This window comes from Daucus carota, chromosome 6 (assembly GCF_001625215.2).
Source record: "Daucus carota subsp. sativus chromosome 6, DH1 v3.0, whole genome shotgun sequence".
Lineage (NCBI taxonomy): Eukaryota > Viridiplantae > Streptophyta > Magnoliopsida > Apiales > Apiaceae > Daucus > Daucus carota.
Window position 1 is genome coordinate 19052730 of NC_030386.2, and position 25370 is coordinate 19078099.

A 25370-nucleotide genomic window follows, 5' to 3' on the forward strand; every position below is an offset into this window, starting at 1 on the left:
ATCTGTTAGTTTTTCTTGAGTAGTTGATCTTCTGTGAGTCATTTCTTCAGTCAATTCACTATGTCTCAATCAAGTGAACATGAAAATGTCTCTACACATGTTGACCTAGATTCTGATTTTCAATCCATAAGTCTAGAGACTAGTCATCCTCTATACTTGCATCCATCAGATCATCCTGGACAGATCTTAGTATCTGAAGCACTTAATGGTGATAATTTTGGTGAATGGAAACGCTCGATGAGTCTTGCACTATCAGCCAAGAATAAACTTGGTTTTGTGAATGATAAATACAAAGTACCAGGGATTGAGTCTGTTTACTTTGATCACTGGCAAAGATGTAATGACATGGTCATTACCTGGTTGTTGAATTCCATTGTTCCTGAAATCAGATCAAGTCTGGTTTATATTGCAAGTGCTACTAAAATGTGGAAAGAACTTCATGTGAGATTCACACAGAACAATGGACCTAGGATATTTGAGCTCAGAACTGCAATGTCTTCTCTGGTTCAAGACAGACTTACTATTTCTGCATATTATACTAAGTTCAAGAAACTGTATGATGATTTCACCAATGCTATTAAAGCTCCTGTGTGCACCTGCACTGCAAAACTTGAACAAGCTCAGCATGATGAGATGATGAAGGTCACTCAATTCTTGATGGGACTGAATGATAACTTCACTAATATCAGAGGTCAATTGCTAATGATGAGTCCTCTTCCCTCTATGAATCAAGTTCTGGCACTACTTCAACAAGAAGAGAGGCAAAGGAACATGTCACATAGTGGAAGATCTTCCACTGAAGCAGCTGTTCTCTTGAGCCAACAGACCTCAAACCCCTCATCTGGCAACAGGTTTCACAAGCCACCCTTCAAGAAGAATGATGGCAAGTCTAACACTAAGAAAGGGAATTTGTATTGCACTCATTGTCAAGGGACAAATCATACCAAGGAAAGATGCTTTCATATCATTGGCTTTCCACCAAAAAAGCAAGGTTCTACAGATAAGAGAACCACAAGATTTGCCTCATCTTCTGAAGACAAGGTTGTAGCACAAGTTGGAACTCTTGCAGATTCTGGACAGCAGTCTGACAACTCTCAGCATTAGGCAAATAGCTTTACTCCAGTCCAATACCAACAGATGATGAATCTCTTAAGTCAGGCACAGACTCCATCTGCTGCTATTTCTCAGGAACCACCTCAATCAGGTTCTCCTGCTTTCTCATGCTCTTACATGACTTCTGTTTGTTTACTTAATTTCCACTCTACAACAGACTGGATATTAGATTCATGAGCTACAGATCACATTACCTGCAATAATGATCACTTGGAGAATCTTACCCCTTGTTTTATAAACATCTGTTTACCTAATGGACAGTCAACTGTGGTACATTTTAAGGGGTCTCTAAAACTCACTCCTTCCATCACTTTGTATGATGTGTTGCTTATACCAGATTTCAAGTTTAACTTGATATCTGTTAGCAAATTATGTCAGAATCTTTCTTGTGTCATTTATTTCCATTCTCATAACTGTATCATACAGGACCCTATGAAGAAGAGGGTACTGGGGATTGGAACTCTTCATGGCAATCTGTATAAACTTCTTCTTCCTTCTGCAACTTCTCAACACTCCATTCCTTCTGTGAGTTGCAGTTCCACATCTATTCCTGCTAATCAATTGTGGCATGACAAAATGGGGCACTCTCCATTACATGTAATAAAAACAATTGATAGTATTTCACCTCATATCAGTGTACCTAAACAATTTCATTGTTCAGTTTGTCATTTTGCTAAGCAAAATAGACTTGTTTTTCGTGTAAGTGACAGCAGAGCTTCAAAAGCTTTTGAACTAATTCATTGTGATCTTTGGGGACCTTATAAGCATGCCACCTATTCTACTTGTCATTCATTTCTGACTATTGTGGATGATTATAGTAGATGTACATGGACTTATTTGTTGTCCAGCAAAGCACAAGTTCCTGCTATTTTTGACAAGTTTTTCAATTATGTCAAAAATCATTTTAATACCTCTGTTAAAACTGTACGCTCAGATAATGGTACAGAATTCTTCAATCATTCTATGAATTCCATGTTTGCTCAGTTAGGTATTATTCATCAACACTCATGTGTTGATACTCCTCAGCAAAATGGAAGAGCTGAAAGAAAGCACATACATCTTTTGTCTGTAGCTAGAGCCTTAAGATTCACTGCTTCACTCCCTATTCATTTATGGGGAGACTGCCTTCTTACTGCTACATACATCATTAACAGAACCCCTAGTTCTGTTTTACAAAATAAAACTCCTTATTTTCTTCTCTTAAACAAATCACCATCTTATTCTCATCTTAAGGTGTTTGGTTGTCTCTGCTATGCTTCCACTTTGGCAAAAAGAGCAGATAAATTTTCTCCTAGAGCTGTTAAGTGTCTATTCTTAAGGTATCCTCATGGTCAAAAGGCTTATAGGTTACTCAATTTGAAATCACATGCTATATTCACATCAAGAGATGTAATTTTTTATGAGTCAATCTTTCCTTACAAACAAAAATCTCTCAGTCAGGAGCATACTTTGATGTTTCCTCCTGAAAATTCATTCATTGATGACATTTCAGCTTCATCAACAGTTCCACATTTCAGCTCTCAATCACCCCCTGATATACATATATCATCTCCTTCCAGATCACCCCTTATATCACCAGATCATTCTTCCTCTCCACCTCAAGAGCAACCATCTAGGGAGATAGCACCATCTGTCACACATCCTGTTAAAACAACAAGTGTCCAACTTCCTGTTAGACCAACAAGACAAAGAGTTTTGCCACAAAAATTCAAGGATTTTACTGGTCTTCCTTCAACCATTAAGGGTAATCTTAATAGTACCATTCAGTATCCACTTCATACAGTGGACTCAATTTCTCATCTCAGACATCATATCAGCATTTTGTTGCTAATTCTGCCAAAATCTTTGAGCCTACTCATTACAAACAGGCTGTTACTGATCCCTTATGGTGTGTTGCAATGCAAACTGAACTGAATGCATTAGAAGCCAATAATACTTGGAAAATTACTTCTTTACCTCCAGGCAAGAAAGCTGTTGGTTGTAAATGGGTGTTTAAAATCAAATACAAAACAGATGGTACTTTAGATAGGTACAAGGCCAGACTAGTGGCAAAGGGCTTCACTCAAACTCATGGTCTTGACTATTTTCAGACATTTGCCCCTGTGGCAAAGATGTCTACAGTTCGAATTGTTCTGTCACTAGCTGCTATTCAGAAATGGACTTTACATCAGTTAGATATCACTAATGCTTTTCTTCATGGTGATTTACATGAAGAGGTGTACATGCAAATCCCACAAGGAGTTATCATTCCACCAGAATTCAAAGGCACCAATCCAGTTTGTAGGCTTGTAAAATCTCTCTATGGCCTAAGGCAGGCTCCTAGAGAACGGCTTGATAAATTTTCTCATGCTTTACTAGTATTTGGGTTTCAGCAGTCAAAATATGACAATTCTCTGTTCTTCATTCACACATCAGCTGGTTTTACTGCTACTGGTCTATGTAGATGATATTATTCTTACTGGATCACTGGAAAATCACATAACAGAATTTAAAGACTTTCTCAATACTCAGTTCAAAGTTAAAGATCTTGGGCATCTCAACTATTTCTTAGGCATTGAAATTGCCAGGTCTAAGGATGGGATTTATATTCATCAGAAAAAGTATGCTTTGAATTTACTTCAAAATACTGGTCTTTTAAGTTCAAAACCTAGTGCTATTACTTTGCCTGTTCAACATAATCTCAGTTCTACTACTGGTACACCTCTGGCTGATGGTTCCAGTTACAGAAGATTGGTTGGACAGCTGATCTACTTAACCATTACCAGGCCTGAATTGTCTTATCCTGTGCATATACTTAGTCAATTCATGGCTAAACCAACTGACATTCATTGAAATTCAGCCTTAAAATTGGTTAGATATCTCAAGAATGCTCCAGGACAAGGCCTTCTTCTCTCAGCTAATAGTTCACTATCTCTGCAAGTCTGTTGTGATGCTGACTGGGCAACATGTCCCATGACCAGACGGTCTGTTTCTGGATTTTGTGTATTACTTGGCAATTCACTTCTCTCCTGGAAGTGTAAGAAACAAAATGTTGTAGCTCGTTCCTCTACTGAATCTGAGTACAGAGCTCTTGCTTCTGCAACATGTGAAGTACAGTGGATTTTTGATCTTCTCACTGAGTTACATTTCCAGATACCAACTCCTATCAAGTTGCTTTGTGACAACACTTCTGCTATCAGCATTGCAGACAATCCAGTGTTGCATGAACGGACAAAGCACATCGAGTTAGATGTTCATTTTGTTCGAGATAAAGTCAAAAGTGGTTTTATTCATCCCGCCTATATTTCTACACATCTTCAGCCTGCAGACTTACTTACCAAGCCTCTCACTGCTCTCAAAACTCGACAGCATCTGCTCAAATTGGGCGCCTTCAATATTTTCCGCCCTCCCAATTTGAGGGTGTATTGGGGAGACAGCAGTCAAATAGTAAATAAGTCAGGGTAGTTTTGTAAATAGTTTAAAACGGATTTAAGCGGGAAAAGTAGTTAGAAGTTGGTGCATCAGTTTTGTATATATTCATCTGTAAGCTTCTCTTTTCATTTCAAGAAATACAGTTTACATTTCTATAAGTGAGTTACACTCTAGTAGGGGACCAAATGTACACAAGGGTCGGCCTTCAATTAGTCCCCCAACTTGATCATCCGGAAATATATTTCTGTAGGATGCAGTCCTTTGATGATTGGGCATCTTAATTGACAACCTGAGGTATGCGGAAAATGACACATATATGGCTTTCTCTTTGCGTGTATGATTGTCGTACTTTTTGTATAAGGATGCTAGAAGTAGTGTGCGGAAAAAATTATAGGTGCTGGATATAATCCTTTTGATGATCAGTGGCCTTCTTAATTGGTTGCCAGTTTTCTATTAACTGCATGTGCACACCAGGGAAATAGTAACAATCCACACATTCTCTGTCAATTTTAAATGATCTAACAAAACTATGAAATTTTTTCCATGCTAGTTGTAATTCACTACCGAAGCTAAGGACTTAAACCTTAATGAGATTTTTAGCTTCTGCATAACTGATTCATTTCCAGGCATTCCCATGGTAGTATGGTACCTTGTTTGTTGTTTCCCAATAATTTGCCATTACAACAAAATCAGGTTACATACCAACATGTAGTAGCTCTCGTCGCCTTTTTTTAAACCAAAGCTCCAGTGACCTATTACAATGGTTTATATACACTTAAAAAGATTGGCTAATAATTCTGCAATGTTTATTATAGGGGCAAAAACATGAAAATTCTCTACTTATACACTTGATATGTGTGTACTTCCTCTGTTCTCACATAGACATGGGCGGAACCAAGGGGGGGCGAGCCCCGGCGCCAGCCCCGGCTGAGAAAAAAATAATAAGTATAATTTATTTATTTTTAGTTTTTTAGCCCGAGGACAAATTAAAAAATGATTTTATATATAAAAAATAGCCCATTTAACATGGTGGTTTACATCGAGAAGACCATATTTAAAGATATAGACGATAAAGTTATCTTACAACGCTATCAAAATATGCAAAATCGTAGAATTCAGCTGTCATCCATTCCTTCCTAAAAAAAGGCAGTAAAGATGTCACCACTTAACCTATTAAGGTATGCATATTTACTTTTAATTTTTTTGCTGAAATTTTAATAATACTTAGCCCGGGGTCGAAATTAATCCTGGTTCCGCCGCTGCACATAGATGTCTTTCACATAAAGATAATTAGATTGAATTTATCATTTTATAATTCTCTGCAGTTGCATGAACAAGAAGGATATTGCTACTTCCAATACTGCAGCTAATCCATGCCCTCAAATTATCTATCTTTTGGTTAAATGAAAAGCTCTGGTAGAAAGCATTAGAAAACAAAATCCAATTTATGATCAATCAGATCATTCTTTCCTATCCACCCGTAGTAGTAGAACATGAAGTGATATTATTAGGCAGAAAAACAAGTATCGAGCTTGGGTAAAAACTAAATGAGTATGAACAATAAGTCATGGTAGTAAAAAAAGATGGCATTAGCTTTTGTTTTTTTTCTTTTGCCAGAAAAGATGGCATTAGTTTAATTGTCAAAGAACACAATCAATCCTATTGCAGTAAACATTTCTGATAATCCGAATAACAGATAATTAATGTGATTTTTCCAAAGAATAGAGATTAATTCATCAGATTTCCGTCTTGCAACAAATACCTTTGGTGTTATCTAAAAAAGAGTAACAATTGATTTTGGTCTAAACCTGATTGGAAACAATGGTGAGGTCTAGTCGGTTTCATAAAAATTAGTCGATTGTAACGGTAACCAGTTTTGACCCGTACCATCCATGTGTGTTGCCACCTGGGTGAGACTCCCGTAATCTGCATGGTCCCACACGTTTCTCTAGACAGGTGGGCCCATGCATGCTAGGAGCAAAAGGTCTCTTTACCAGTGTTGTAAAAAGCGGGAATCGGACTTAATCGGTGAAGTCACGGAACAAGGATTAATCGGGGATTAATTGAATTGATCGGAGATTAATCGGATTGATCGGTGATTAATCGGAAATTTAATCAGTTCGGGGAGCTACGGAACAGGGATTAATCGGTGATTAATCGTGATTAATCAGCGATTTTTAGAACAGAGCTCTTTACAAATAGTCAGAATGGTGGGGTTTTATTCCTGTCTCGACATGTTAAAAGTCGGAAATATAACGTTTGGAATTCAGGATCGGTCGGTTTCATTACGGGTATTCTAATTCGGTATTCCTTTTTATTCCTTTTTCATTGTTATACTCCCAAAAAATAATATCAATTTTTGCATATAAAATGGGCAACACATCAAAAGTTTTTATAAGCTTTTGCTTATAAAGCTGATTTCAAGTTATAATTTTCATAAAATTCTCCGGATTTTCAGTTTCTTGAATGCAACTAGTCATGACTCATGAATCATACTCGCTTGGTTGCATGTACAGCCCGGTGTGTTGCTAACAAACTTTACAGCTATATATGGCAAACGCTAAACATGCAAATTGTTGAAATCTAAGCAAAATCCAAAACCTTAGCCAGAGCCATGAGATCATGCAGATATGCATGGCTTTATACTTATCCTTTAGCAGTATCCAGGAAGATATATGTTGGGAAGCAGTTATGAAATCTATCAAGAGTAGTGCTATATACATAAATTTTGGTACAAAATTTTACACAAGATGACATGGTAATTGAGATGAGATTTTTTAATTGGTACTATTTATGTGAATACAAGGACCATTCTAATCAAAACTTAACACATGAGAGATTTTGTACCTCATGCATTTTCCATCTATTAATTCCGACTCGAAATACATTATACGCGTTTACCTTCATTTAGACTCGAACCCATTAGGCTAAAATTTGCAAACTATTTATTGGAATTTTTGTGGTCATAATTTGAACGAATACACATATTTAATCTTCAAGATATGCCAACATAACATTTCTCGTGAAATTTATCTACGAAAGGTGTTACAGTATCAAAACACACATATAATTTCTAAGACAGGACGATATTCATATTTTTCAGAAAATTTATTTACGAATGGGAAGACATATTTTATAGCTACAAAATATATATAGCGATATTCCGAGATTAAATAAAACAAAACGGAGTTACATATATAAAGCCAAAACAAAGAAAAATATTGAACTAGCCCAATTTTATTATAATTGTGAAGGGAGACTAGTAATTAAGAGCAGTATCTGGAGCCAACAGATTTCATAGATAGGTGCAGATTGATCAAAGATCAACTTTGCAAGTATGCTGATCTTGATTTGGATCATGATTAGTATTAAGCAAAGGAACTTGACCAACCATCCCTCTCTTTAAACCAAGCAGCATATCACAAGTGACATAGAGATCATAGTGCGAAGTCTTGATACCCGCTGCCTTGTACTTGACCCGCCCCTGCAACACGACACGAAGCTGCACCAGTCCATATCCCTCCACATCCATAAGAATCCCATTGGCCAGATCCAAGGACACGGGCACTGCAGATCCCCCGAGAATCGGGGCAAATGACACTGTACTGTCCTCGCGCTGGTGCAGCGGTGGCAGGCTCAGGTGCGGAGTGATCCTCTGGTTTCTGTAGGACACGAAAGCTGAGAGACGGTCGTAGTAGATTGAGGCATGGTCGTTGGGGTTTCGTGTCACGATTGTGAATTGCATAGTGGTGGCAATGAAAGGGGGAGTACTTGTGCTGAGATTGAAGACTGCAGCGCTCACTATCGCGAATTTGGGCTTGTGGGGACGGTAGACTAGCCAGAGTATCAGAGCGATGATCGCGAACAAGACCAGCAAAACGAGAATAGATTGTGCAAAGGAGCGCCACATATGTCCAGCATATGATTCTTTGCTCTTGCCATAGCTACTCCATCCTCCGTATCCCCATCTGCGTCTCCATTTCCCCTTGAGACCGCCATCTGCTGCTGTCGTCGTGACCTTGCTCGGCTCCCCATCTACTTTAGGATCTTCTGCCATAGCCTTCTGTCAAGACTAATCACATAAAATTGTGCTGTGTTTGTCTGGATAGTTATGATGCTGTAGTTCTTCTCTTTGTACCATATATGTTGAATTGCTCCAGACTCTGCCAATTCAGATGAGACAATTAAAGGTTAAAGATAGCAAAGCTGGTGATGCATGAGCATAACAACTGTACAGGGGAAATAAAGAGTAATCGACATGTAAGACACGTGGAACAACAGAGGAGAAAACTGTAGACGTTTCTTTTTTGTTCTTACAAATCATTCTGCATTTCTCTTCTTTGGAATCAGTGGGCAGCACGTAGGGCCGGTTTTGAGATTTATGAGTCATAGTCAAAATCAGTTGGGCGCTAGACAAAGGTCTGGTTGCATTTATTAATACGGCTTTTCTGTGATGCACCCACCAACACATACTAAGCAATGCATTTAACTCATTTTGTCGGCTCATACTTCTTAATATAGTGGACTCCTGCATATACAACAACCACATCAATCAAAATGAGCTAAATACTAGCAGAATTTAGTTCTTAATATGTGCTCATGGGCACACATTGGAGAAACTGTTATTAATATGTAAAATTGAATTAAGCATGTACAAGTTCAAGGGATGATCGTCCGATTGGTCTCTGGCTTGCTCACGAAATGAAAAACGATAAAATTTACAAAATTTTGTCGGTTGTTCACAAAAACTATAAGTGTCTTAACTTGACACGCCCCCTATATATCATTTTCCGTCAATATTTTCAATTCCGTTGTGCATTCGTATATTCTGGAACTAGTAGAAAATATCTACCGGACCGTGCAAGGGAAATACCCATTAAAAACACAATTTCACCAATAATATCCGCAAGGATACAATGCTGCGTTCGCTATTAAATTTTGCTTGGTTAGTAAACTATATTAAAATCCTATATGCTGGTTAAATGTAAAAATGTTCATTTTTGAAAACTGTGGATGAACACCGCGAGTGATATCAGCAAAACCTCTCCAGAACTCACCAAATCAAAGATGATGTGAATAGACCTCTGCGCCTGACCTCTCTATTACTCATTTTTTTGTCAAGTTTGCAGCCATCTCAGCAGGATTAGAAATTTATGCTGTATCCCCTCAGTGAGGCCTTGGGCATACATCTATTACTTACGTTTCGTTCCTTTAGACAGGCCTTCAGCTCTCAAACAATTTTCTTCCTTGGCCAATTCATCACAGTAATCTTAAAAGGTGATCCCAGCAACATTGATCCCAACCTTTTTAATTAAAACTCCCAATAGTGACGTTGAATCCATCCTCAAAAGCAGTGGCAACTTCATCTCTGCCTTTTCAAGCTCTTTTCTAGTTTCGCCTATTTCCATCTAAAGTTTTCAAGCTCATTATATATGTTGAACAGACATAAAATTAGAGGTTTGGGGCAAAATTAGAGGTTTGACCACTAAAATAAGCTAATAGTAGTGTTTGGTAGTTAGCGGATTGAAATAAAGGTTTGGATCCAAAAAGCTAATTTTGAAAAAGCTACTTTGAGGAGCTTTTTGGATTAGCGGTTTTGGTTTATGTTAGAAAAATCTAATCAATCAGCTATTTACCAAACAGTTTTACGAGAAACAGCTAATTCAATCCGCTAGTCAAAACATCTAATTGAATCAGCTAGTCAAAACAGCTAATTCGATCCGCTAACAGCTAATTCCCAAACAGGGCCAAAACGTTTCAGCTCATCACGACGTGTACAGTCACATGTCCCCAACTTAGCAGTTAGCTCCATGACTGAGGCATTAGCCTTCTCCAACGTAGTTTCAGGTCTTGTTATTTAACAAACTTGGCCAAATTTGTTATTTTTTATCAACTAAATGTGATCAACAACAAGCTTATTTTGCTCAAAAATTTAAGATTCAAACTTTTTCAGCCTACAAATTTTGAAATTTTGACAAAATTTAAAATTTCACCGACCGTTTAATTCAAATTTCAGTTTTCTCTCCATTTCAAATTCGACCAGATTAGTTGAGTTCATTACTTTCGAATAGTTCAGTTGAGTTTATTGATTTCAACAAATTCTGTTGAGTTTATTAATTTTGACAATTAAATTTAGTTTACCAATTTTCACATATTCTTTAAGTTCAACTATAACAGTCCGATTAACAAGGCCATACCATAATATGTATTTGGTATAAATATATTACCACATGTACACACCACACAAAAATTGTTCAATTGTTTTTTTTAAAAATAAAATAGGATTGTAATGAAAATAACAACAATAAACAAATTCAAATCAAACTGTTGATCATCATACAAACCGAATAATTTTTGCATTTACTCGTCATACTACCTGATAATTCTACATTAAATGACTGACAAGAGATCTCAAAAATTTTGAATGTCCAACTGCAAAAGATTGCAAAATGTTTAACTACCAAAGATAAATAGAGGATACATATATCCATTAGCATCCTCATCATCGACTTGATTCCTCCCTAACCGCAACTTGATTGCCTTCCACCACTACAATCTGATTTTCCTATATTTTAATATAGTAATACTTGTAATTGGTAATATAGATTTTAATTTGGCCGGCTCTACATAAGCGCCGAATTTAATTATGAAATTTATTTTAAGAAAGGCGTGAACTTTGCTCCATTTTTATCGAATTCGAGATTAAAAGCGACGTGATAAACGACAATCAAAGATGATCGCCATTGAATATGACTAGATAAAAGCGACTAGGTATACATGCGACCAAATAATTATGACCAACAACAAAATAAAAATGACCGTTATCATAAGCGATCTGATCGGTCGAATTTAATGATGGCCGCTTTAAACTATTTTTCTTGTAGTGATTATTAAGTTCCAACCGTTGATTTTCTTAACTATTCTTATATGGAATTGCTTATTGTAGTTATGCATATAAAGTAGAATAGATAATATTTACTAACAAGAGCATTTCTTTTTTAAGGCGTTAATAATCAATAATAATTCTTGATCATAATTTTATATACATCTACCAACTATACTATAAGAGTCTTGATTCACAAAATATGTCTAGTTATATAAAAAGTCTTTGCAATTATCAGATGTGTAGAGCGGAAGTTAGAGGTGTTTACTTAGAAAAAGCCAAAAAAACAAGTGTGGAAGAGTGAAATTTGAAACGTATCAGAAAATATTTGCAAAATAGAGAGGTTGGTTGGTAGGTAATCGCTGATGTTGGAATTTAAACACTCATGATACATATAGATTAATATATAATATATTATAAATACTTATGTGAGTGGACTTTTAAATTTGAAAAATTTAGAATTCTTTTATCTATTAATATAAAAACAATTTTATTATACTAATCTGGTGCTTTACAATGGTTCTACATACTTGAAACTTCTATACCAAAGAATATGAACAATTTTCTATTGAACAAAAATGGATATCTAGACATAATGATAAAATTTGACAATTACCAATGTTAACGCATCAAATCTATTTTAGATTGCAATCTAACATTCTTAAAACTAAAATATCATAAATCTAGTATAAAATTCATCAATGTTATCTTATATAGGTGATAATGCAATACATATAAATTTTAATCATGTTTCTCAGATATTATCATTCTTATATAAGTCTTATTAACATAATAATTCGTGTAAATATTGATGATCAATTAAATACTTCTCTCTATATATTAAAGTTGTTATAAAGTTTTTGTAAGCATGTTGCTCGTGATATACAAAAGATAACACATAAACTCAAAATACGGAAAGAGAAATGATGTTGTTCATGAGCTGTGAAACATAAAATACTGAAGATCAAGGTATATGAACCCAAAATAAGAAAAACCAAATATATGAACCCAAAATAAGGAAAGAATAACAAGGTACTCATTACACACTGCACCAAATATCATAAACTAAGGGGCCTATATATATAGAACCAAAACAAAGAAAGATGTTAAAAATGAGATAGAAATTTTGCATTTAATTTGCTTAATAAAAATAAATTTCTCTTATATTTAGACATAATGATAAAATTTGATAATTAACAATGTTAACACATCTGGTCTATTCTAGATTGCAATCAAAATTTTTAAAACTAAAATATCATAAATCTAGTACTGTAAAACTCGTCAATGTAATCTTACATAGATGACAATGCAATATATACATATGAATTGAAATTATGTTCCTCATATTTCTTGTTATTAATTTTATATAAGTCTTAGTAACATTATAATTCATGTAAATATTGATGATTAATTAAATACTTCTCTCTATACATTAAAGTTGTTATGAAGTTCTTGTAAGCATGTTGCTCATGATATACAACGACCAATATATAAAAATCCAAAAAAAAAAAAAGAATAATGATGTTGTTCATGAGCTGTAAAACATAAAATACTGAAGACCAAGATATATAAACCTAAAATAAGGAAAGAAAAAGCTAGGTACTCATGTCACAATGCACCAAATATTATCATGAACTAAGGGGCCTACATATATATATATATATAGCCAAAACAAAGAAAGATATTAAAAATGAGATAGAAGTTTTGCATTTAATTTGCTTGATGAAAACAATTTTCTGTTGTACAAAATTAATGGACGTTTAGACATAATGAAAAAATTTGATAATTAACTAGGTTTACAAATCTTATTTATTATAGATTGCAATTAAAAATTTTAAAACTATAATATCATAAATCTAGTACTACAAAACTAGTCAATGTAATCTGGTGACAATGCGATACATATGAATGAAATTATATGAAAAAAGTAATGTTAATGTTCATAAACGGTAACACACAAAATACTAATTAAAGAACAGGATATATGAAACAAAAATAAGAAAAAGTGAACAAGATAGCCATTTCACAATGCACCAAATATCATCAGCCAAGGGGCCTACATATATAGAGCCAAAACAAAGAAAGATGTTAAAAAGGAGATAGCAGTTTTGCATTTAATTTGCTCAATAAAATTTAAAACTTGTGATTAATAGCACCGAGCCAACAGAATTGATAGATGCAGATTGATCAAACATCAACATGGCAACCATGATGATCTTGATCTCGATCATGACTAATTCCAAGCAAAGGAACTTGACCAACAATCCCTTTCTTCAAACCAAGCAGCATATCACAAGCCACATAGAGATCATAGTATGAAGTCTTGATGGGACCCACCTTCCACTTCACCCTCCCCTGCAACACAAGGCGGAGCTGAACCAGTCCATACCCTTCCATATCCATGACAATCCCATTGGCCACCTCTAACGACACCGGCACGGCCACTCCCCCGAGCACCGGAGAAAACGACACCGTACTGTCCTTGTACTGATGCAGCGGCGGCAGAATCATCTGGGGAGTAATCATCTGGCTCTTGTAAGACACGAAAGCATTGAGGCGATCGTAGTAGACCGAAACCCTGTCGTTAGGGTTTCTAGCCACAATTGTGAACTGCAGGGTGGTGGAAATGAAAGGGGGAGAAGTTGTGTTGAGATCGAAGACCGCCGCGTTCACCAGGCTGAATTTCGGCTTGTGGGGATTGTAGACTAACCAGAGTACAAGAGCTGTAACCGCTATCAAAACAAGGAAGATCAGTATAAATTGTGATACTGAACGCCATGTTTTTCCAGCATTTCCTTTGCTGCCTTTCAATTTCCCTTTGCTAGGCCCCACACTAGGATCTTCTGCCATAGCCATAGCCTCCTGTTTATATTAATCACACAGAACTAGATGAACTGGTGATATTTATTCAATTTTGTTTGGCTTGCCAGCTTGCCTTTGTGTTATATAGATAAGAAAAGAACATAACATAGTCAGGTTGGTGATGTAACTGCCAGCATAAGTAATGACAAGTGTACACATTAGATGAATAATAATATATATCCGGACACGTGTAACATACACAAAAAACTATTTATGTTTCTTTTTTGAGTTCTTCCTATTTCATCGTATCAATTTATGTCTAGCCTCTCCTTTTCATTTTTCATATTTTTTCTTATAAACGTATAACTTGTACAAATCTTTCCATTTTTCAAGTCGATCCGATCCATTCGTTCGTAAAGCTATTTACTCTCTTTCTATACTGCCCCTTCCACCTGTAAAATGTCTTTGAATTTGAGAACACTATATATTGGAATATTTTAAATTTCTTTAAATTTGAAAGGTAAAAAAGATAGATTTTAACTTGTTAACTAATCATCAAATAAATCTTTGCCAATAAAACAATTACACTTGATGTCCTTAATAATAATAATATTTAATTTAAACTTTGTTTTAATTTAAACATATTTTTACGTCAAATTTAATATATAAATAGAAAGATAATTTAATCAAAAATAATATATCCATATAGAGTACTGTTACTCAAATACAAACCAAATTAGCCTACAACTGAAAATCAGTTCCTTCACTAATTTTTAATCACAATTTTTAACTACATAAGTCATCGGTTTGTACATCACAAATCACTATTTACAATATAACATACCTCTCAAATATATATATATATATATATATATATATATATATATATATATATATATATATATTTGAACAAACACACACACACATATAGGTGTTTGTTCAAATACAAACCTTTTTTTTTTTTTGTAAAAACTACAAACTTATATCCACCATTGATTATTATTTACCAACTTTTAATCTGGGCCACTCATTTACTTGATACAAGAAAAAAGAAAAAGACAGAGATTTTTTGTTGATCCCGGTCATTAAGTCATATGCTTTCTCTCCCTAAGAACAACTTCTCTCTCTAGAAACTGTTTCTCTGAAATCTCTCCTCTCTCAGTGCTCGGTAATCTCTCTTGTCTCTCTCGGTGCTCTCTCTCGTCTCTCTCGGTGCTCTCTCTCGTCTCTCTTGGTGCTCTATCAGTGCTCTTTTTCGTGTTTACATCTTCATCATCTGTCGCAATCCGAATCAAAATCAGTTTTGGAGCTGCTGAGTTTATAAATTGTATACGATGATTACAAAAGATCTCATCAAAATCAGTGATAATCAAGGTGCTTACTTTACTTTTATTGTTCGATTAACTATGTAGATATGGAGATGATGATGTACTAGGTGTTTTTGTTTGAAAGTTGTAGTTTTGGAGGTGCTGAGTTTATAAATTAGCATACGTATGAATGACTAATGCTCTTTTAATGATATATGATGTTAACTAGTAAATCAGATGAGTTTAAGTAGTAAATTAGGTATTCGGTGATAATTTCATGTTTATGTTTTGGTTAGTTAGCTGTTATTGTGTGAATTTTTGTTTTTCCTGAGGTTAAGTATGTTTTTGGTGAGGTCAGTGTTTTCATGTAATGGTTTTGTGATTTGATAGTAGTGTATATGTTGTTTAGTGATTGTAGTGTCTTTTTCTGTTGACAAATGATGCTGATTAGCAGTTTTATTTTGATTGAATTGTAGTTTTTCATTTGTGAATGATTTTATGATTCTATAATTGTAGTTTTATGTGTTTATATTGACTGCATAATACATTATGAAGTTGAGTTATAAACAAGTATAGTGTAAGTTGATGATATGATTAAATGTTTTAAATTTTTTATATCACAGGTTCTATATGTGGTGATTCGTCTCGTATCAGTAGTTCGACTGCTAGCTGTGATCCCGCTTGTAGTGATTATGATGATTCAATATCAAGCTACGTATTGTCTACTGGTGGAAGGAGATATTATTCACCGTCTGTTGGTGAAAAACAGTGTATACCATTCCTTACTCAAGTTCATGACAGCTTAGATAAAGCGTTCTTATTTTACAAGAATTATGGTCGTTTAGGAGGGTTTGATGTTCGGAAGGGAACTAAAAAGAGAGCTGATGATGGTACGATAATACTCAAGCATTTTGTTTGCAGTTGTGAAGGTTTTGTTGAGCCAAATATTGGTAGAACGAATGGCAGTGAGTGTAGAGAAAGGCGTACTGTGTCGAAGAGGTGTGGTTGTAAGGCAAGATTGGTTATGAAATACATGTTTCCGAACAAGTATTTTGTAATGTCTTTAATTGATGTACATAACCATCCTCTAGCTAGTGAAACAGGACGGCAATTTTTGAGAGCTAGTAGGGAAATGACAGCGGGGTTAAGGAATGTTGTCTATGATGCTGCAAAAGCTAACATAGGTTGTAGCAAAACCTATACTCTTGTAAAGGAAATGGTAGGTGGATATTCTAATGTTGGCGCGACATTGTGTGATTTTAAAAATTTTAATCGGGACTTGAAGAGCTATGTTGGTGACAAAGATGGGCAGATGATTATTGACAAGTTCAAGGTCATTTCAGAGACTTCAGAAGGTTTTTACTATGCATATGAAGTTGACTCATCTGGACACCTTATCAAACTGTTTTGGGCGGACGTAATTGGTAGGAGGAATTTTGAACTATATGGCGATGCTATGTCATTTGATGCAACTTTTGACACAAACAAGTAAGTTTGCACGTTATCTTTCTAAATATATGCACGTTATATTTTTAGTTTTCTTATATATGTGAAATATTTTTTTGAACATAGTGATGATTCAACATGTATTCCTTCTGTTCTAATTTAGATATTATATGTAATGCAAACAAAATATTAGTATAAACATATGAATTTTAGTGATTTCTCTGTGATTTTTTAGTTGTTCATGTGGTGTGTATTTGTGATTGAAATATTCTAATTTAGTGATTTTGGTACAGACTGCTGTGTTATTTATGTGTTTTGTTTGGTGTAGGTATAACATGATTTTTGCACCTTTCACTGGTGTTGATAAACATGACAAATGTGTGACATTTGCATGTTGTCTTTTATCTCAAGAGAATGTTGCGCATTATACTTGGGCATTTGATCATCTTGTAAAGGCTATGGGAAGGAATCCGGTGGTTGTGATTACTGATCAATGTCCAGCTATGAAAATAGCTGTCCCTGCATCATTTTCTTCGGACAATGGACTTATTGCTTCTAAACATCGTTTGTGTATGTGGCATATTATGGAAAAATTCCCGGTCAAGGTATGTTTTAATTTTCTTGCTTGCTGTTTGCTGTTTAAGGGTTAGATGCTGTTTTTACTATGTTTAGTAGGGGTATAAATTTGATTTTTGTTTAATAGTTTGGTAAATATTTTATTTCAGCTTGGTAACCGTTTGGTCAAAGAGACAGTTTTTATGGAGAAGATGAAGAAATATATATGGTCATCAAATATAGAAATTGAAGAGTTTGAGAGAGGATGGGAGGCTGTTATTAAGGAGTTTAAGTTAGAGGATAACAAGGGGTTAAAAGATATGTATGGTATAAGGGCTTCGTGGATTCCCGCTTTCTTTAGAGACGAGCCTATGTTTGGGTTGATGAGGACTACATCAAGATCAGAGAGTGAAAATTCTTTTTTTGGGCAATTCCATAAACAAGGAGACTCTTTATGTGAATTTTGGTTACGGTATCAAAGTGCTATGGATCGGCAGAGGAATGAAACGAATCGGTTGAATCATGAGTCCAATTCTAGTCTTCCTTCTACAGTGTCTAGGTGGTTCATAGAAAATGATGCAGCAGACCTGTTTACACTTGCTATCTTTTATAAACTCCAAGAAGAAATCATTGCCTCCTGTTTGGACATGCAAATTAAAAGAATGAGTGAGGAAAGAGAAGGTGTTACTTACATGGAAATCAGAGATGTCAAGGTGCCGGATAAAATTTTCAAGGTAACGTATGTTCTATAGATTAGCAGAATAAGAAATTGTAGTTTCATATGAATTATGCTTGGAATGAAGATAATGATATGTGTTGAATTTTATAATTTTGCAGGTTTCTGTTAGTTTAAATCATGCTGTTTGTTCGTGCAAGAAGTTTGTTATGTGTGGGATAGTTTGTAGACATTCATTTTGTGGTTTGAAACAGATTGGAGTGACTAAGTTCCCACGGACACTTGTTTTAAATCGATGGACGAAACTTGCGGACAACGGGACCTCATCAATGTCACTAGCAGTTTCAAACAGTTTTTCTAAGATGGAAGAAGTATCATTGAAATTGACAAATATATGGTTTGACTTTCAGCAGGCAGTTAATAAGGCTGGAATGGAGTTGGACAAGCTTGATCAGGTTCATAGTACTGTAATGCAGCTTAGTTCTGAGCTTGATAATAATTGTAGTAATTTGACGAAGAAGGATCACATGGCAGCAATGATTGGTGAGCAGCCTTCAGGAGATATTACAATTCTTGCACCAAATATTTGCAAGAACAAAGGCAATTACTTTAAGAGGTTGATAAGTGAAAGGTAGAAGGCAGTGACTAAAGCGAAAAAAAGAGTTCGAAAATGCAAAGAATGTGGTGCAACAACTCATGATTCAAGAAAAAGAAAGCAAGGATTGAAGAGAGTGGTGCTTAATTTTCAATTTTTGTATTAATTTTGTTTTTTGGTGCACAGTACTTAAGAGATTGAACACAGTACTTGTTGATATATTTAGATTGGTTTTAATTGACAAGATTGGCCTGTATTATTTTAGTTTATTGGTATGTTTCCAATTTGTGTTTGGGATTGATTTCAATATTAGAAATGGTAATGGTTTATAGTAAAAATATAATGGGTAATCACTAAAATTATGGAGGCCAACTAGTAAAATGTTAATGTCTAATCACTAAAGTAAGTAGCTGTGATCACTAAATTTCTAGTTATAGTTGTTATTGTTTTTAGCAATAATTTTGTCTATTTTTACATTGAATTTTTATTTTTTTTATTATCATTGTTTTATCAAGTTCTGTTATGAAAGTTATGGTTGAAACATAAATAAATAATGATGTGGTTGTTTTTTTATATATTTTTTGTTTACGTATGATGTTTGAACACATAAATTTAGCCACAAAATATCGTAAACAAACACAAAAAACTAAATATAGTCAAGATAGAATCATATTTTTTTGATAATGTTGATACAGAATCAATAGTGTCAGTTATCATTTTCGACAAAAATTCAATAACTGTCAAACTAATAGAATAGACAGTTCATATCCAATCATTGCTCAAGATAATTTGCCATACAATCATTGCTTGTCAAGTATTCACAAAAATAATTGTTTGTCAAGTTGTTGAAACAATCATTGTTTGTCAAGTTGCTGAAACAATCATTGGTTGTTGTCGGCGGCTTCATTGAGAGTGGTGGTGAGGTTTTTTGCAAATGTGACTGTCTTCTTGTTATCAGCCTTTCTTTGAGTAGTCACTGCAATGTCTTCTTCTTGAGACGTTTGTGAAGATTGGATGGCAAAATTGACTAGTCTCTTTGATGCCATATCAATATATAATTTCTTCCCCACTTTTATGATTTCTGATCTCCTCTCATTCAGTGTTGAAGATATAATCATGTTGTTATATTTGAGTCGGAGTCTCATAATTTGATTTTGTTGGTTAATCAGCAGTATTAAATATAAATATACTATTATTAGACAGGTGTCTTTATTGAGTAGGATGACAAAAGTATAAAAGATGTAGTAATTCTTACACTTTCATTACTGATTGAAGCGTGCCATGGGTGTGTATGACCTTTGTAGGTCTCCATATGCCTCATAAGAAAGATTCCACAGTCAGTAGAGTTGTTCTTGTTTACCATAACATACTCTTGTATGTGGGTTTCAGTTGTCGGATAATCCTTGCCAAAGCTAAACTTCCTCTGCTTTCCAAGTATTTTGTAAAGTGTGAATGCTACATATATTAATAGTGATAAGAATAATATGTGAATTATGGAATGAAGAAAGATATATTTGCTGAAGTGGCAAGGTGGTTAAATAATATTATACCAGTATTCTTGGTTTGGGACCATAACAAAGCTTTGCGTCTTTACCCCTTTGGATATTATCAATGATCTCATAACATGGAGTTTTTAAGTTGTAGCATACTAAATAGTAATGCTGATATGCCCATATTGGGAAAAACACCTACAAAATTAATAATTATGAGAAAAATAAACCACAGTATAAAATATTAGACTACTTATGGAAAAATATTGTTCATACCATGTGCATAGTCTCTATTGCCTGCCTGTTGATTCTTGTGAGCATCTCAGTCATATTAACAACAAATAATGGATATGTGGGGGCAAGTTTGACATGATTGGCTAAACTTGGAAGCTAAAACATATATTGAAGTAATTTTAGGATACGATACTAAGTATATATTATGTAGAAACATGTAATTTAGTGAGACGTAGTTGAGATGGGTTACCACAGAGCCAATTGTGTAAAAGAGACGTAGGGGAGATTCATCAGACCGATATTTTTCTTCGTCATTCAAAATGAAGATCCATATATCTATAACAGATGTGGCCACATTAGTGTTGATTTTAAGTGCCTGCATATCGTCTCTTATGCAGAAGAAATCATTCCATTTGAACATCTGTTCGTTGTTGACAAGAAAACAAAAAAAGGATGGCATCAAATATTATTAACAGAAGAAGTACGTTTAAATTAATTGCAAATTTAGGAGTAAAGTAAAATGGAATTTTATTTACTTACATTGGATCTTCTTTCCTTATCATATATTTCCAGAGTCCAAATTCTTGATTGGTTAATTTGGATTTTATGTCGACAACTCTGTCAACATATGGGGATTTGCCGTATCGACTCAATTTTAAATCCCTTTGACTCTTTTCTCTCAGTGCTGGTTTAGGCGTGATAACATGATCATCATCTTTGCTGACATCAAGTTGTTCATCTGATCCCAAGTTGACAGCTTGGTTGTTGTTACCATAAATGTCATCATCTATGCCAAGTGAGAAGTTTGGTATTACATCTTCTTTCTCATCGGTAACAAACAAATGGTTGATATTGATATCTTTTTTGGCTGAGTGCAGGAACTCTATCAAGTCAAGTTGCTCGATATCCTGAGAATTAAGCTCAAAATCATCATCAATTTCCGATGGAATTGGTTTTTTTGGATCCTGTTGAGTTGAGGTCTGATGTGTATTTTGTTGAGGAAATGCTGGCTGATTGTTGCCGAAGACATCATTGACCAAGTTCTGAATCATGTGTATCTCGGGATTTTCGGGATCTTTTGCTAATGTTAACTTTAGATCAGTATCAAAAAGCATCATCAATTCAATCAAATCTTGTGCTGAGTTTCGTAGACTTTGCAACCAGTCCTGTAAAAATATTAAAATATAGGCACAGTGATTAAAAATGGTGAGACACATTCATTTCGTGTATTTACTGATGAAGGTTGTTAGTATAGTGATTATAGTGTAAAATATAGTGATTAACTTAGCATAATTTAGTGATCAAACTACTAAATACAATGATTAAAATATAAATTTTAGTGATTAAAGTATAATTTTAGTGCCCTTACACCTGTTTCATTATTACGCTTAGATGTGTCCCTCTCATACTCCTGTTCTACATCTTCCATGTGAACTTCGGGAACATCATTTGTACGCATAGTTTTGGATTGAAAATCCTTTAATTTTTCCCAAGGACTCCATGTCTGCCATGCGCGATCATCTTGATTCCATGCGCGATCATGTTGATTCCCTGTGCCATCAGCTTGATTCAATGTGTCGTTATTTCCTTGTTCACATGCCTGAAACTTATAATAATTAGAAGAATGATTGTAGTATTTTTACAAAAATGAAATTGATAACAAAATAAGTTACCTGAGTTTGAGTGTCTTGTACATCTTCCATGTTAATGTCAGGAATACTTTGATGATTAATACCATCTTGCTTTTGTTGGTACTGATTGGTGGACTTTGTGCAAGGACTCCATTCCTGGCTTCCAACATGTTCATGAATATTATCTTCGCAAGGATCAGTGTAATCATTATCTTGTTGTTGCCACTGGATAAATGTTTGAAGACATTAGAGATATGTTATGGAGATAAAATGTTTGGACTTATGTAATATATATTATATATTTAAATTATTTAACCTGCTGTGGTGGACTATTGATTGGCTCTGTCAAAAATCTCAATTGACTGCCTTAGTTTGAGTGCTTCCTCACTCCAACCTTTGTATGCTGGGAATCTTCGCTCCACAAGCTTGATACCTCTTGGCCTTACTCGATCAACATAAAATAGCTATATATGAAGCATAAACAGAATTATTTAACGCGAAATGATGAAATATTAAAATCAAACAACTAAAAATGAAAGAAGTTGTAAGTTGTGTACCACGAGAAAATGGTAATGAGCCAGCAAAGAAGGTGGATGTGGTTTGATTCCAGAGTTTTGTTGCAGACACAAGGGAGTTTATAAGATACTCTGCCCAATTAAATTTGTAGCATTGATCAAGATCTCCATTTAACCTTAGAAGTTGTTTGTCCACATACGTATAAGTGCTTGTTCCAATAAGCACATTCGACAAGACAAGCAAGAAATTTAACTTGAAATTCTGAGTGACCCCTTGTGTTTTTATCATTTCTACTAATTTTGAAACAGCCACTTGTTCTGCATCCTTTTTAGTTGCAAACTGACTTGACCACTCATATATTCTTTCATCATACATTTCGGCTGTGCCTATTGTTACCGTCTCCCCTCCATGTGGCAATCCAAGAGTGTCATAGACATCTTCTTCAGTTATTTCGATTGTTTCAGTTTTAAACTTCAACGAAACAGTGAAGGGATCAAAAATTTGCAGAATGTTGTATCCCAGTTTTGCAGGCAACTTCTCCAAGCAGAAATTGAGTAAGTTTTCGAAGCTAGAATTTCGAGCCCAATTCCTCTGCTCATCAATCAGACAATACAGCATCTCACTTATCAATCTTGTAGAGTATCTGATTTTTATTTCTGACTTTGCTCTGTTTAATTGAACCGGTCCTTCTATTGCCTGATAGTGCATATAGAATTAGTATATACAGTTGGAATTAAGTATATAAAGAATATATTAAGTTTACCTTGTCCGTTTTTGCATTTTTCTTTTTTGTGAATTTCACATTTGGTAGTTTTGCTTTTGCATATTGATCCTGTACACAGAGAAATATAATGCATTAAAAAGAGCAACAAATGTCGTGTATTATATAGAAATCACAAATTATCTTCATATTACCTTATCGTTTTTTGGCCTTTTCCATTTAGTAAATTTTCTCTTTGGAGGTGGTGGTTGTTCATTCAGTTCCTCACTGATTTCCTCACTATCTTCTTCTTCATTTTCTCTGATATTAGCATCGGTCTGTTCATCACTGCTGTCTTCAACTTCACTCTTATCTTCATCTTCATTTTCTGTGATATCAGCATCATACTCTTCATAACTGCTCTCTTCATCTTCATCCATGTTTTGTTGTTGCTGATGCTCTCTCCTTAAATCTGCTAGTGTGTAGTTATGTTTGCATGTTTCCTGGTAAATAAATATAGAATAAATATTTTAGTAGTATTCAATTTTGTTGCTAACAAGTAATTCCTCAACAAAATGATTAGCAGTGATATCCCCCCGACTCTGTATTTTTAGTACTCTGTATACTAATCATAATGAAGGGATATACAGTGGTGTGATGAAATAAAGTGATATCATTATGATATAGTGGTGTGATGAAATACAGTGTCTTCGATGAAATACAATGGTGTGATAAAATAATAATCAACTTTTAGACAAAATATAGAGATATACAGTGGTGTGATGAGGATCTTGTAATGGTCTTCCTGCTGTGACTTTAGCCTTATTTCCTGACTTACGATATGTCTTTGTTTGGTGGTCCATATCGTCGTCAGGCTTTGAAGCACTGCTTGATTGTACAAGATCTATTGGTTCCGTGCTTGTACTTTTGGGGAAACTTTGTTGTCTTATTCTGGAGCTTCTTCTAAGCTGTGGTCTATGTCCTGCAAACATGAATCTCGAAAGGGGATTAAACATACATGCCATTTTTTGACATGTAGAACTATGTAAATATGTGATTACATTATTTGACACTAACAAAATATAAAACAATAACTTTAAACAACTCTAATAAAAACTATTTGAATACAAATGACAAAATAAGAGCGAAAATATTTAAACAACATTGCCCCGCCCCCTAAAAGTCACCACTCCCTAGAAGTCATCACCCGCCCTCTAAAAGTAATCATCCCCCCCACTCTGTAGTTTAGTACACTGTAATAACAAGTACCATAAAGCAAGCCTATAATCACTGTAAATCAAGACTAAAATCACTAAGTTTTTCAGCATAATGAGTGAATTAATCACTATGTTTAACATTAACATTATAGTTCACTACTTTGTAATAGCAACAAGCACTTTAAAGCAAGCCTATAATCACTATAATCCAACTACCACCACTAAAAGTCACCATCCCCCCTAGAAGTCATCACCCACCCTCTAAAAGTCATCATCCCCCCGACTCTGTAGTTTAGTACACGGTAATAACAAGCACCATAAAGCAAGCCTATAATCTGTTAGGCCGAATTAACTCACTATATGCATCAATATAGTGAACACAATCAATAACAAAATACTCAAACAAGAGAATCAACAAAGTAAACTCTTATTCACAAAACTCAGTAGGTTACAAAAACTCTCTTAGTGATTTATATCTTATCACTAAGAGCTGCTGGGTTACAAGAATAATGTTCTCGATGTTCTAACTCTTATAGAGTAAACCCTAATCTGTGTTTATATACACAGTTACATGATATCTACCGATTGATTTATAATTATCTGCTTCCTAATCTAATCTAATCAGTAGCTATCCTTCTGCTGTCCTGATTTGCACAATCTCCCTTGATCTTTATCTTCCTTATTTAGCCAGATCTGCTCCTGAAAATCAGCCGCCTGCAAACTCTGATCATCGATAAACTCTGATCCAACTGTCAGTCGTTAAACTCTGATTTCCAGCTAAACTCTGATATTTG

The 25370-nt window shown here is 34.7% G+C and overlaps 4 protein-coding genes across 4 annotated transcripts; 2 read left to right on the plus strand and 2 right to left on the minus strand.

Moving 5' to 3' along the window:
- Positions 1 to 60: 60 nt before the first annotated feature.
- Positions 61 to 1104, plus strand: LOC108225997 (uncharacterized). The gene has a single exon (XM_017400950.1). It carries the CDS (start codon positions 61 to 63, stop codon positions 1102 to 1104), a length of 1044 nt encoding a protein of 347 aa, XP_017256439.1.
- A 6599-nt stretch (positions 1105 to 7703) lies between these two features.
- On the minus strand, positions 7704 to 8820 carry LOC108226654 (NDR1/HIN1-like protein 1). Its single transcript, XM_017401646.2, has one exon. It carries the CDS (start codon positions 8579 to 8581, stop codon positions 7841 to 7843), a length of 741 nt encoding a protein of 246 aa, XP_017257135.1. The 5' UTR covers positions 8582 to 8820; the 3' UTR covers positions 7704 to 7840.
- A 4583-nt stretch (positions 8821 to 13403) lies between these two features.
- LOC108226732 (NDR1/HIN1-like protein 12) lies at positions 13404 to 14340 on the minus strand. Its single transcript, XM_017401727.2, has one exon. The coding sequence runs from the start codon at positions 14261 to 14263 to the stop codon at positions 13595 to 13597; it is 669 nt and encodes a 222-aa protein (XP_017257216.1). The 5' UTR covers positions 14264 to 14340; the 3' UTR covers positions 13404 to 13594.
- Positions 14341 to 15543: 1203 nt separating this feature from the next.
- On the plus strand, positions 15544 to 19032 carry LOC108225998 (protein FAR1-RELATED SEQUENCE 5-like). Its single transcript, XM_017400951.2, has 5 exons — positions 15544 to 15583; positions 16140 to 17004; positions 17291 to 17567; positions 17688 to 18251; positions 18355 to 19032. The coding sequence occupies exons 1-5, from the start codon at positions 15544 to 15546 to the stop codon at positions 18826 to 18828; spliced, it is 2220 nt and encodes a 739-aa protein (XP_017256440.2). The 3' UTR covers positions 18829 to 19032.
- The last annotated feature ends 6338 nt before the right edge of the window (positions 19033 to 25370 follow it).